Source organism: Lissotriton vulgaris, unplaced genomic scaffold (genome assembly GCF_964263255.1).
Source record: "Lissotriton vulgaris unplaced genomic scaffold, aLisVul1.2 SCAFFOLD_2458, whole genome shotgun sequence".
Lineage (NCBI taxonomy): Eukaryota > Metazoa > Chordata > Amphibia > Caudata > Salamandridae > Lissotriton > Lissotriton vulgaris.
In genome coordinates, this window is record NW_028244130.1 from 318,046 (window position 1) to 332,408 (window position 14,363).

General features: G+C 45.0%; 1 protein-coding gene and 1 pseudogene across 1 annotated transcript; both read left to right on the forward strand.

Moving 5' to 3' along the window:
- The first annotated feature begins 3,559 nt into the window (after positions 1 to 3,559).
- LOC147668140 (glutaminyl-peptide cyclotransferase-like protein) lies at positions 3,560 to 5,250 on the forward strand. Its single transcript, XM_086948753.1, has one exon. It carries the CDS (start codon positions 3,584 to 3,586, stop codon positions 4,724 to 4,726), a length of 1,143 nt encoding a protein of 380 aa, XP_086804879.1. The 5' UTR covers positions 3,560 to 3,583; the 3' UTR covers positions 4,727 to 5,250.
- A 1,192-nt stretch (positions 5,251 to 6,442) lies between these two features.
- On the forward strand, positions 6,443 to 14,105 carry LOC147668141 (calcium-transporting ATPase type 2C member 1 pseudogene; annotated as a pseudogene).
- The last annotated feature ends 258 nt before the right edge of the window (positions 14,106 to 14,363 follow it).

Consider the following 14,363-nt stretch of genomic DNA (forward strand, 5'->3'; position numbering starts at 1 on the left):
TCCATCGATCTCTTACAATCTCTAAGATTTCTTGTAAATCCTCTGAAGTCGGACTTTCAGCCTTCGCAGACGATGGACTTTCTCGGGTTCCGCATCGATTCAGTGGCCTGTCAGCCCCTTCTACCCGGTCAGAAGATCAGAGCGATCAAACGGGAGTTTGCATGGTGCTGCCCAAACAGATGGTCTCGTTGCGGTCAGTGGCTCGGATTGTAGGTCTTTTGTCCTCTTCCATCCAAGCCATTTTCCCGGGTCCCTTACATTATCGAGCTCTTCAGCGCCTCAAGATCAGGCATCTTCAGAAGGGCCTTCGTTACTCTGACCTCATTCCTCTTTCGGAGGATGCTCGCTGGGAGATGTTGTGGTGGCTGGACCACATGGAGTCTTGGAACATTCGAGCACTGTTCGGGAAAACTCCAGATGTGGTAATCGAGTCGGATGCGAGTCTTTGGGGTTGGGGAGCCCGGTGCGGGTCCCTAGCAACGGGGGGCCCAGGAGGAGTTATCCCTTCACATCAATTGCTTGTAGCTCCTTGCGGGCTCTTTGCAATTTGTTGTCTTACCCCTCAGGCGTCGAACTGTTGCATTCTCCTCCGCATGGACAATATCTCAGAGGTGAGGTATGTCAACAACCTGGCGGAGATTGCAAAGGAGTTTTGGCATCTTTGTCTGCAACGTCAGATCACAGTTATTGCCGAATATCTCCCTGGTCAAGACAATCGAATAGCGTATTGGAAACCTCGCCATCTGCTGGATTACAGCGATTGGCGGCTTCACCCTCGGGTGTTTCGGTCTTTGTCCCGGATTTGGGGACGGTGTCACATGGACCTCTTTGCCTCTCGCCTGAACAAGCAGCTTCCCCTGTTTTACAGTTGGCGCCCGGATCCGGAGGCTCTGGACACGGATGCGTTTCTCCAGTCTTGGCCTCCTCTCCTGTGCTATGCATTCCCTCCCTTCGTGATGATTCCCAGAGTTCTGGCCCGCACGAGGCACTTTCTTTCGGAGCTCATTCTCATCACTCCTCTTTGGAGGGCTCAGGCGTGGTTTCCGATTCTTCTGGAGATGAGCTGCTCCCCGCCGCTCCTTCTCCCCAGCAAGTGGAAACTGTTGCTGGACCCTCTGCTGGAACCTCATCCCCTCATTCTTTCGGGTCATCTCTGTCTTGTGGCGTGGCGGATTTCGGGGGACGCTGGCAAATCCCTGCCTTTCTTCAGACGCTGCCCGATTTATCGGTGAAGCTTGGGCCCCCAACACAAACAAACGTTATGCGTCAGCTTGGAAACGATGGTGTGATTGGTGTACACAACGGTCAGTGGATCCCTCTTCTGTAGATGCCTCTTTAGTTCTGAATTTTCTAGCATTTATTGCTTCTTCTGGTTTGGCATACAATAAATAACTTTCATTCAGCAATTTCAGCTGGCCATGTTCCTGTTGATCATAAACCTATTGGGGAACATCCTTTGGTTTCCAAATTACTCAAAGGCATTCGGATGGTAAAACCTCCTTGTCCTAAGTATGTCGCTTTGTGGGATGTCTCAGTGGTTTTGCGTTTCTTGAATTCATGGCCTTCTAATACTTTGCTCTCTCGCAAGCAATTGTCTGACAAGTTGACTATGTTGCTATGCCTATTGTCCTGCAAGCGCGTCTCAGATGTTCGAGCTTTGGATCTTGCTGGACGCACGTTCTCTCCGGAGGGCGTTTCCTTTGCCATTTCTTGCCGTACTAAATGTAACATGTCTTCTGTATCTTATCCTTCTTTTCCACACATTCCAAAGCTTTGAGTGGTTCAATGCATCAAGGATTACGAGGTGAGTACTGCACCTTTTAGACATGATTTACAGGGTCAACTGCTTATTGCCTTACAGAAGCCGTCCAAGCCTGTCACTCCTGCTACATTGGCGCGATGGGTGCGCTGGCTCATGTTAGAGGCGGGCATTGACGTCTCCGTCTTTGGGGCTCATTCTGCTCAGGGAGCCATGGCTTCTAAGGCTGTTTCCTTGGGGGTCGGCCTTCAGGATATCATAAAGGCCGCTGATTGGTCTTCGGAGTCAGTATTTAAAACATTTTATTTTAAACCTATTGTAGATGTTGCTTCTGTTGTGGTGGCTAAGCTTTGAACAAGCATAATCGGAGCCTCCGTCCTGCCATAGAATTTAAAATTTGCTAACATTCGTGCCAAGAATTTTCAATTCTATTAAGGACAGGAGGCGAGGATTATCCCACCCTTGTTTATATCTGCATTGCAGTGTTATTATCACTGTTTGGATGTACTGGTCTTTTCTATGCATAATGCTGTTCTATACCTTGTTTTTTCCCCACCCTTTTGTATACTATGACTCATACATTAGTAGGTTTTGGAATATTACCGCTCTGTTTTACTTTTCAGGTTCAGACCCTAAATGAGTTCCTGATCTCGTGTTCCACGTGCCGGGAGTCGCTGCTCTGCGCAGACGATCGTTTTGATCTGTTTCATCGTTCTGCATTCCGTTGGCCTGTGCTTCTGTCATTTGGATTCTTGAGACTTTTATTTATTGTTGAACTGTTCTGAACAAAGAAAGAGGAAGTGTTGTCCTCTATGGTACCTTTTATACTGTCTACTCTCTATGGTCTCTAAGGTACTCCTGGGAAATGTAGTGTTTTATTTCTTTACTGTGTTCTTATTAGCTGCTGTAATTTTCAGTAAAGAAATGAGAAAGCATAATCCTCGCCTCCTGTCCTTAATAGAATTAAAAATTCTTGGCACGAATGTTAGCAAATTTTAAATCCTTCCCCACCGGCTGTCCTCTCCTGCGTCCTCTATTCGGCCCCTCTAACTTCCCCGTAGTGTTTGATCTATTGCCTTACAGCAGTGACATTTTTACGAGGCGGGCGGCCTCAAACACTGGAGAAATCGCAACACTGTTCACGTGGCATATGGTTCTCTGCCACTATCTCTCACCCAGGTGATACCGCCCTTCTTCTCTATAGCAACCCCACCACACACCGGCGCCAGGGTGCTCTCCCACAAAGTTTACGCCTCACCACTTTCAAATGTCACGAGCCACCACTGCTTGTGTACCTTATGTAACTTACATGGTTCTTTTGTAAAGTGCTCCGACACCTTTGAGTAAAGTTCAAGCTATATAAAACTGTATTAAATAAAAAATCCAAATGCACGGAGGTAGTACCTTACCAGCCTCACACTGTTTATTTTGTTTATTTTTTGGGGGCAGATTTATATAGCGCGAACTCAAAGGTATTGGAACGCTTTACATGAGCGGACCAGGCAGTTACTTTTACACAAAGTCACATTCATAGTTTTGGTAGGCACATGAGATTAAGTAATTTGCCCAGAATCATAGGTTGCGGGGTCCACCCGAGGCTCGCACCTTTGGTTTCTCAGCTCCAAGGTCGGCAGTTCGGCAGCAAGACCACATCCTCTCCGTTCTATGGCAGGGCTGGTTTATGCAGTCTGTTGCTGTGTCACACTCCTCTGATAGGCTAGTGCTTCTCAGCGAGGCGTTTCAAAATAAATGACAAAATTTAGTGATAGTTGCCATGCGTACAATCACACGCATGCGCACTCTGCTGAGCGTACTGCCGCCGCAATGATGTCTCAGTCTCGCCGTCGCCGTCCATCAATGGGACCTCAGTCGTCATATTGCGCCCCTAGCCCCGGACCCCGTTCTGGATTCCGTGGGCTCGGTCTATCTCTAGGTTTCCTGCTGACTGCGGCGTTGCTAGTTTATCTTTCAGTGGAAAGCGGCCCGGCGCCGGATGTGACGAATGAAAGGAGTGAGATACGTCATAAGCCCAAGAAGCTTTCTGGTTCCCGGGTGAAGCTGCTGGTGTCCCAGGTTAACCTGCCACGCCTTTGGACCACTAGGTTACAACCTATGCTTATAGAGAGATACCCAGGAACCCCAGGAAGCCAGATTGTCCAGCAGCTAATAAAAAAGCAGCTCAGTGCACTAGATGCTGAATGGACTGTCGACTTGGACTTCTTTCATGGCCTCACTCCCCGAGGTTCTTTGCCCTTCACCAACATCATCGCCACTCTAGATCCTATGGCTCACCGACGACTTGTGATTGCTTGTCATTATGACTCAAAGTACTTTCCACGCGACCAGTGGGGGCGGTCATTTGTTGGTGCTATAGACTCTGCTGTGCCATGCTCAATAATGTTGGAGGTAGTGTCAGCCCTGGACAAAGAGCTGCTGAGCCTGAAGGAGCAGAATGGGCAGGTAACTCTGCAGCTGCTGTTTTTGGATGGAGAGGAAGCTTTTGAACAGTGGACAGCCATAGACTCACTCTATGGTGCTCGACATCTGGCGGAGCGCATGGCGCAGACACAGCACATCCATGGTGGCACCGAAATCCAAGCCATAAATTTGTTTGTCCTTCTGGATCTCCTTGGGGCCAGTCAAACACTCATCGTAAGCCACTTCCCCCAGACATCATTTTGGTTTGATCAGCTCATTACTATAGAAAAACGTCTGCACAAGATGCGTCTCCTACAGTCCCACCCAACAGAGCAGGTTTACTTCCGCCGGGATGTTTCCTACATGAATGTGGATGACGACCATGTGCCTTTCCTGCACAGAGGTGTCCCCATTCTCCACCTTATTGCTACACCCTTCCCGCACGTATGGCATACCATGGATGATACTGAGGAAAATCTCCACCCTCCCACCGTGGAAAATTTAAGTCGTATCCTCACAGTCTTTGTAGCAGAATATCTGCGGATTTGAGTTTCTTTAGAATCCCTATTTTCTCGCCCTATGATTCCCTGTTGATTGCGTAGTAAGCATGGTTGAGGCCAGCAGAAATAAAAGCTAGCTTTGTAAGTGGGAGACAGACCTTAAAAGTATCAATTGTGATTTTGCAGCTAAGAAAATGTAATTGATGTGGACCTTCTATTACTCCTGTGCCGTCAAGCAGCTCAGAGAAGTGTGTTGGTGGGAAAGCATTACTTTTATCCAGAAAAGTAGTGAAATAAAATCAATCCTGCATTGTTGAACTTGTTGCAGATGGCAAACGCCATCAGGTGTTAGATTAGGAAACATACTGTTTTACTTGTATTCCTAACCAAGGGGAAACAGTTGGTGTAAAGAAGGTAGTCATGCTATCTCTGCCTATTCAAAGCTCCTGCTAATGACTAGCTTCAGTTTACAAATTGTTGCCCCTCCCACTGAACGGTCATCCTGAAATTCACTATTATGCAATCTTCCAAATGTCGAAATAAACATGTACATGTTGTCTTAATAATAAAAAATGTTGAAAAAAACAAGGCTCAGTGTTTGAGCTCAGAAATACCTGCGCAATGAAAATGAGCGAAGTACGCATGCGCGCGATGACACGCATGCGCAAACGTGAGGGGGAACGGAGACAGAAGAGGAGCTGGAAATGACGGAACACCGACTAAAAGGACGACACACTGCGACAAAACTAAGCACATCTTGTCCTTCTTCCATTTCCACAACTTCGTGGAAATTGAAGACAGACAACAGAGCACCGACTACAGGCACGCGATTTCAGCAGGTAGAGCGCCAGTCTGACCCTGATGTTCTGCTTCAGTGACCGTGGCTCAGGTTGGTTGGGTGGCTAGCCGCCCGCATTTTTATGCTGTGTCGCACGCACGCGTTTGCTCGAAAGATTGAGTGCTGTCAGGATAATACAACCAACTTTAGTCAAAATAGTGGCAGTTTAAAGTAAGAACCCTCGTAATGTTTTACTTTTGGGCAGCATTACTGTGTCACAGGCCATATCAATTATTGAATTTATTCAGGCAGCAGGCGCAAACCGCTATTTAGGGTCACGGTCTCACGCCCTTGCGTCTTTCTACACATCTGCCGCGCTTTAGTACTGTCAGCAGTTGCGCTCCTCACTAATCAGACCCTCTAGGATTTCGCGATTTGCAAAAAAATCGCGAAATCAGCACTTTCGTAAAAAGGTCGCGCTTTTTACAAAAGTGCCCACGAAATTTGAAGCTTTTGCCCTCCCCATTGAGCGCCACTAACTTAGGAGGAGGCTCAGCGTCTTCAGCAGCAAAGCAACTCTTTCTATTATCTTTATGTTTGGCATGAATATCAAAAACCATTTCACACGGGTGTTGGAATCTCTGACTACCACTGGGTGGGGCCTTACCCCAGCGAATGCATCAACAACCCTGGGTGAGTACACGTTGATGTACCTTAGCCTTATTCCATATCAGCAATCCTTTCTGATGCTTTTTCTTTGCCTCACCTATTGTCTTGACTGTTTCCTGATTGAGCACAGAAATATTTCATCTGCCAGTCCCTGGTAACCAGAAGCTTCTTCGTCCTTCCGTTATCGTGCCGCCTCCTCCCCTGGGGAAGATCACCTTCTCATTTTAGGAAAGACCAGCTGCCTCTTTCCGATTTACACTGGCCTCCACACAAAGCAAGCACATATTAACTTCCCTAAAGAGTATTTCTCATGGAAAGATGAAGGTTTCCAGATTCGGAGATACCACTGATAGATGCAACATTGCTTTTATGGGAACACTGGTCCGAGATGGGAAAACAAAGGGAATTGAATTGTTATTGGAACATGAGAAAGTTCATAATTTGGTGAAGTCTTTAAAATGCTGCAGTCTGAAGAAGCTCCAAAGACCCCATTGCAGAAGAGTATGGATATACTAGGAAATACATTCTCTGTACGCCTTTGGTATCATAGGTGTTATGATGCTGATTTGTTGGCTGCAAGGAGAGAACATTCTTGACATGTTTACAATTGGTGTAAGTCCACATGTGGCTGGTATTCCTGAATGTCTTCCAATCGTAGTAACTGACACTAGCACTTGGTGTGATGAGGATGGTTAAGAAGAAAGAAATTGTGAAAAAATTGCCCATTGTGGAAACCCTAGGTTGCTGCAATGTCATCTGTTCTGATAAAACTGAGACTCCTAAATAATTAAATGACAGTTACTCGCATCTTTACTTCTGGTGGACTGCATACAGAGGTCACTGGGGTTGGCTACAGTGGAAGTGGAGAAGTGATCCATGAAGGCAAAGTTATTCATGGCTTCAGCACAAAATCCTTCACTAACAATGAGGCAGGATATGTATGCAATGATACAGAATTAAGGAGTGGCACGTTGATGGGGAAAAGCCGCCAGAAGGAGCCTGGATCACCCTTGCTATGAAGATGGGACTTGAAGGCCTCCCACAAGACTACATCAGAAAAGCGTAGTATCCCTTCAGTTTGGATCAAAAATGGATGGCTGTCAAATGTGTGCACAGAACACAACATAATAAACAAGAGATTTGCTTTATGAAGGGTGCCTTTGAGCAAGTGATTCGTACTGCAGTACTTACTATTCGAAAGGGCAGAATTTGCCACTGACAAATCAACAACAGGAACTGTACCATGAAGAGAAGACATACATGGGTTCTTCAGGACTCGGGGTGCTAGCTTTAGCTTCTGGACCTGAACAAGGGCAGCTGACCTTCCTTGGCTTTGTGGGAATGATTGAATCTCCACGGATTCGTTCGTTCGTTTTAACTTTATTTCGGCTAACATTAGCCATAAAAGCACAAGATAAAACATTACATGTTGTTATTAACTCTATAGTCCATTACAAAAATTTTGGGGAAAAAAAGATATACAATTTATCAGCTTTATAAATTATGCTCTAAGAACATACAATTTGCTTTCATAAATATAATAAAATTTGTTTAAAAGCCAGTTTAAAATATATTAGCAGCACTTAGTATTTACAAGGCAAAAGTTAGATAAACAGTTCAATTGCACTATAATTTGAGCCCAGCCTTCTTTCTGATCAAGAAAACGTTATATAGGAACCTAGATATGCAAAACACAATCACCTGTGTAGTATTGGTCCTCAATATATGTTCAGCATCTTTACAAGACCTGACACCCATATTCCTGCATAGAGGTCTAATCCAGCGTACCCTGGGCAACTTATATAACGGGCAGAAGAAGAATAGATGGACATCATCTTCCTTTGCCTTCTGTGTACAGGAGATACATAGGGGAGTACCCATGTTTCCCCCCCACCTGGATGTATTTGCATTTATCTGTAGGACCCCATATCTGAACTGTAAGAATAAACTTTTTGCTATTGGTGGTCCAATCTCATCCATAAAGGGTTCAAAGGAAACAGTATCTTTAAAGGTTAAAAACTTTTGGGTTAGTGAACCAAAGGATGTGCCCTGTACTAGTGGGTTGCTGATGTAAGACCAGAATGCAGACTTTAAAGACTTTTTACAAGAGGGTGTCAGGCCTCAAGGGCTCATCCCAATAATGGGATAACCCTAATCTATTTGTCCAGAAGGAAATATGTTTTAACCAGGAGATGTTTTTATGCCCATCGAACTGCATAATTTCTATCAGGCCACATCTATAATTATCCAACTCAGGAGTGGTCCATATCTTAATCCAATACAATAGAGGCCTTAAAATAGCATGATGGTCTGTACGTTTAATAGCAACATCAAAAAACACAGGACCTAGGGGGGTTCTAGACGGAATTTTTAACAACCTCCGTATAAAGATGTTTTCATCCCGTTCAAAATTCTTTTTGCAGGATGGTCCCCAAATCTCAGCCCCATAAAGTCCGGCTGATTGGGCCTTTGCTTTGAATACTTCCAATGCTGGAGTAATGGCCTTAGATTGGCTACCACCGTGAATTTTTAGAACGGCATTGAATTCTGAAGAAGGGCTATCCTGCTCTTTTCAAGCTGCCCTTTCCAGGATAGTTTGCTGTCCAACATAATTCCCAAATAATTAAAACTCCCCACAAGTTCTAGTTTTTGGTTGTTTAAGGCCAGATTTTTCCTGAAGGTTTTTTGAGGATTTATAGGCATGGACTTCGTTTTTAATTAATTTCCAATCCTTTATCCACACAGTAACTATAAAAACAATTCACCATATTTTGGAGTCCCTTTGTGGTCTGTGAAATGAGGATGGTGTCATCAGCAAAAAGTAGTGTTGGAATCAATTCACCCCCAAGTTTTGGGGAGTCATTTACACAGTTCCCTAAATACGTGGGAATATCGTTAACATACACTGTGAAGAGTGTAGGCGTCAACACACAACCTTGGCGTACGCCCTGTCTCACCGGTATGGCCTGTGTTAACTCCCCTCTCTTCCCCCATCTTACTTTGGCGTAGTTTCCTGTGTGGAGTCTAATTAATTCTATAAGTAATTCACCAGGTACCCCTATGTTTGCTAATGTTTCCCATAAAAGTGTACGAGGGACAAGATCGAACACAGCCCTCAGGTCCATAAAAGCAACATACAGACTGCCCTTCTTAATATTGATATATTTCCAAACAATACAAGTAAACCTAAAAACCTAGTCTATTGTGCTGACTTTTGCTCTAAACCCTGCCTGATATTTGGATAATATCTGGGAGTCATCCATCCACTCTAAAAGCCTGTTTATGATGTGTCTGGCATACACTTTTTGAATAAGATCAATTAAACTAATTGGGCGATAATTTGCTGGATCATAACGGTCTCCTTTTTTAAAAATCGTTATGATTTCAGCCCCCTTCCAGGACTCCGGAATTGGAGTACCTGCTGCTATAGAGTTACATAAGAAATTAATATACGGTCCCCAAACTTCTATATCGTGCTTGAGTAGTTCGCCAGGGATCTTGTCAGGTCCCGGGTCTTTCCCTGGTTTGATGGCTTGTATCGCCTGGACAGTCTCCTCTAGGCTGAAGTATAAATTAGTAGTCCGTAATGGCAATGCAACCACCTGTTCAGCTATGGGGAACCCCTCCTTATTTAGGGAGTATAACTTAAAAACGTGATCTCTCCATTTTTTTTCGTCAAGAAAGGTGTCCTTACAAGATCTACCCGACTTATTTCCTTTTGATATTAAGCTCCAAAAAGTGGCTTGATCCCTCGTTTTGGCTGCCATAAATAGATCAGCCCAGGTTTCCTCATCCCATGCTTTTTTTTGAATAGAAAAGGGTTTTCTTATAGGCTTGTCTGGTATCTCTAATTCCCTAAGAGTCCTTTGTTTTTACTGCCTGGATCAGGAGAGACTTAGCTACACGGCACTCTTTATTGTACCATGGGTTGCCATGTTAATGTTATGGGATCTATTCCCCTTCTCATAGATTTTACTCAGAAGAGGAGTTAGAGCATCAACCAAATTAAGGTGCATATCTAATACTCCATAATCGCCTAAGGAGAGATCCTGACATGTTGCAACTTTATCAGCAAAAGTATTATAAATACATGTCATAGATGTTTCCTTGGCTAAGATATATGGCCATCTTAGTGCACGCCTATTGTTGCTTATCTGAGGTTCACCATCATACCTCTTGGGCACTATTTCTTTAACTGTATTAATTTTGAAGGGCTGAGGGTCCAGGGTTAATTGTAACAGTAAGTGATCGCTCTCAGTCCTATACCTAACCTTAAAATCAACAATTGGGTGCCACGAACTCATGGAGACCATTATGAAATCTATATGGGACTTGGCATTTCCTCTACAAAATGTAGGGGCCGCTGGTCTATCTGGCTGAAAACGACCGTTACAAGCCCTTAAATCGTGCCCTACAGTTAGTTGTAAAATTTGGGATGCCGCAACAGTACATTTTACCTCCCCATTGCTATCTAAAGCGGGGATATTATTTGCCTTGTCTTGTTCGTCAAATAAACCATCTAAACCCAGTATTGGCTCATATTTACAATTAAAGTCCCCTCCTATAATTATTTGTGAGTTAGGACCCAGAGTATTAAGAAAGAAATCACGTTGGTCAATCAGCCCAGATTCCTTATTTAAAGGGCTGGGCCTATTATATGCATTTATTAAATAGACAATCTCTTTCTCTCTGGTCATTATTTTAACACCTAACAAGTCACGGGATACGATGGAAAGCGGAGTAACTTCAATTTCCAAATCAATTTTTATCCAGATCACCAAGCCCCCAGAAGCCCTTCCTCTAACAGAAGGGGTGGCTTCGCAATAGAAAGTTTTATATCCGAGCCTGTGTGGAATATCCAAAGACCAGGTCTCCTGTAAGAGTATTATATCATTTTCATCAAAGTAATTACAGCAGATACTGTCCCGGAGGTTCCTGGATAAGCCTGCAATATTCCAGGACAACATTTTGACTTCAAGGTTCCTACTGAGTGTAGGGGAAGTCAAGTCTGGTTGGCCAGCTTGGGAAGTGGAAGACCCTGTTCTAGTCGGTGTTGGGTCTACCCCCGTTTTTCTATAGTCACTAACACTAGATCTCAATGTGCCATCCCCACAGATTTTAACAGACCTACTACTGTCTTTCACCAATTGCAGAGAAGACAGTGGTTGTGACATTCTGCCCAGAGTAAGCTCCACGCTAGTATTAGTGGGGGAAGGTATAGAGGAATATGATGTGGTTAGTCAATCTACCTCCTCTAGAGTGTTGAAACACTCAAATCTATTTTTTAGGGGGGTAAAGGGAAGGTGGTGTCTTAGTGCTCCTACATGCCTTGGTTTATAGAAGTAACCCAAGGGAAGTACGCTAATAAGCGTACTTTCACCCTGGGGTTCCTCCATTGTTTCCAAAATCCTCCTGGCTTGCTCAGGGCGTCTGAGATTGATAACCACACAATCTCCACTGATGTTTTTTGAGGAGTGACCCAACCACCCCACTCTGCGAACCATCAAAATATCTTGTCTGTTCTCCGGATGAAATCTTTTGAATTTGACTAGCCAATCTACAACCTTATTTCGTAGGCTATGCCAAGATTCAGTTTGGCTTCTTTTCAGTGAAGGTACCCCAGCTAAAATGATTACGTAGGGGGAAGATGCCGGTGGTAATTGCAAAACATCAGAACTTGGCATTAAGTCAGTACCTTTCGGGCTATAAACTTTGGATTTATCTAGTGCCTTGCTTGAGCTTCCCTGGGTTGGCAAGCTAGCTATACTTCCAGTGTTTAATCCCACCATGCTTGTGCCCTTGTCCCCCCCCCGATTAGATTAGCAGGCCTTCCTAAAGTTTTTATAGGTAGCAGCAAACTCGCTGCTTCCTTATCTATTAAGAAGGGTAATGATGAGAGGTTGCTCTCTTGAGGTGTAGAGCTACTTCCCGCAATCCTCAAATTTTTGCACATATGCTCTATTTTTGCAGTAAATTGTGACAGGCTTGCTACCAGATCCTTTTCTATTTCGGCTATTGTCCCCCTAAACAATAATTCTAGGGAGTCCTTCAGTGATGCTTCTAAGGTGGCGAACCTTCTTTCCAACCCTGCATCAAGTAAAGAAATAAAGCTTTCAGTTTTGGTACCAATAGATTTTATTGAGATCCCTTGCTTGACCCTAGCATTAGCATAAGTAGTTTTTGGTCTCGCACCCCCAACTTCCTTGCTATTTGGTTTGTTCCTGGTAGTAGGATTTGGTAAGTTTTTCTTTGTGCCGTGACCTTGTACCTTATGTTCTGCCACTCCACGATGAGAGCGAAGTCTTGCTGCCAGAGATGGAGTAGACTTGGGAGTAACTTCCTCAGGTGAGGTAATCACGGAAGTCCTAGGTGTATTGGACAGACGTGAGATATTTAGTGAATCCGGTAATGTACCGGGGGGGGAAGAGTAGCCATATCAGAAGGAGCAAGGGGGAGCCCACTGTACTCAGCTTCACTTGGATCGTCAGTGGATATGTTTATATTATCATGTGTGCTACCTAACCCTGAGACCTGACCCGTCCCCCTAATAAGGGGTACAGGGTGGGGGTTTGCAGCGGGCGACCTAACATTGCTAATTGCACCCAAAGGATCTTTTCTGTGCCACAGATAAACCTTGGGAAAGCCGTTTTTCCGCTAAACTTGTCTTACATTGTAGTACAGATTCTGCTCTAATTAAAAAAGCATCCATTGTTCCTACCACTCCCTCCCCCATGGTATGCACATTTTTACGATTCACAGCCATAACAACAGTCTGTGTGCAATGTCAATAGCACAGTGGTGCACTAACCAGAGTCACGCTTATCAGGGGGGTCGCCCTGCCCTGCCTCTCCAGGCCTCGGATGGGCGCAGACGGCCCCGCCCTTGTCCCGGGCTTCTCCCGGCGATGCCCGCGCGCGTCCCGCGACGCTGGAGTGCTCGCGGTCTTTTGTGGCCCACTGGTCGCGTGGTCCTCAGGGCGTCTGGGAGGTGTAGTTTCCCCCGCTCAGCGGCCGCTCGCGATGACAAACAGCGGCGGTGGAGGGGGAAAACCAAGCAGCAAGCCTGAGGGTCCGGGTACAGTGCTCCAAACGTCCTCACAATCCTTTGCCTCGAGCCGATAGTCAGAAATAAGGGACCCGCTCCACCGCAGTGCTCGCAGTCTTTGGTGCCCTACTGGTCGCGTGGTGTAGGGGGCGTGGTCCTCAGGGCGTCTGGGAGGTGTAGTTTCCCCCGCTCAGCGTCCGCTCGCGATGACAAACCGCGGCGGTGGGCGGGGGAAATCAAGCACCAAGCCTGAGGGTCCGGGTACAGTGCTCCAAACCTCCTCACAATCCTTTGCCTCTAGCTGATAGTCAGAAATTAGGGACCCTATTTGCAAGGCCCAGGAAATAATACTTTTAAAAGTTTGCGCAAAATTCCCTATTATCTTTCTAAACTTGACAAATCGGTCTTGCTTTACCGCATAAACGTCATTTGTTTTACTGATTGCATAGGTAGCTCAAAAATACCGCAGCGAGAATTACCTTTCGTGCACCAGGAAGGGTTTCAAAGGAGTAACAATTAGCAAATATCTCCACGGATTGGTTTGAAAGAAGCCATCAACCTGCTCATTGGCTCTGGGGTTACCATCAAAATGATAACTGGAGATTCACAAGAGACAGCAGTAGCTATTGCATGCTACCTGGGCTTGTATTCCAAAGGCTGACAGTCCTTTTCCGGTGAAGAACTTGATGTCTTGGATGTTCAGCAGCTGTCTCAAATTGTACCAAAGTTCTCAGTGTTTTACAGAGCCAGACATAAACTGAAAATTGTCACGTCTCTGCAGAACAACGGTGCTGTGGTGGCCCTGACTAGACATGGCGTAAATGATGCTGTGGCGGTGAAAGATGCAGATATTGGAAATGCAATGGGACGCAATGGAACAAACATCTGTAAAGAAGCCGCTGATATGATCCTATTTGAGGATGATAACCAGTGTTAACTAAGTTAGTACATTGGCCTCTGCTTTAATTTAAACTCACTGCTCACTTTAAATGCTGAGTAATTATTTTATTTGTTGGCAAATTTGACATCTTATCTAGATTCAGCTAGGGTATAATTTGTCGCAGCCACACTGTAGCGTAGCATACGTTAATTATATGTTGGACACCCCAATAGTGCGCATTTCGTTTTTTTCAATCAGTAATCCTATGTAGCGGCTTATAAATCTGCAGCCATCTTCTGAAATATTCCTACCTCC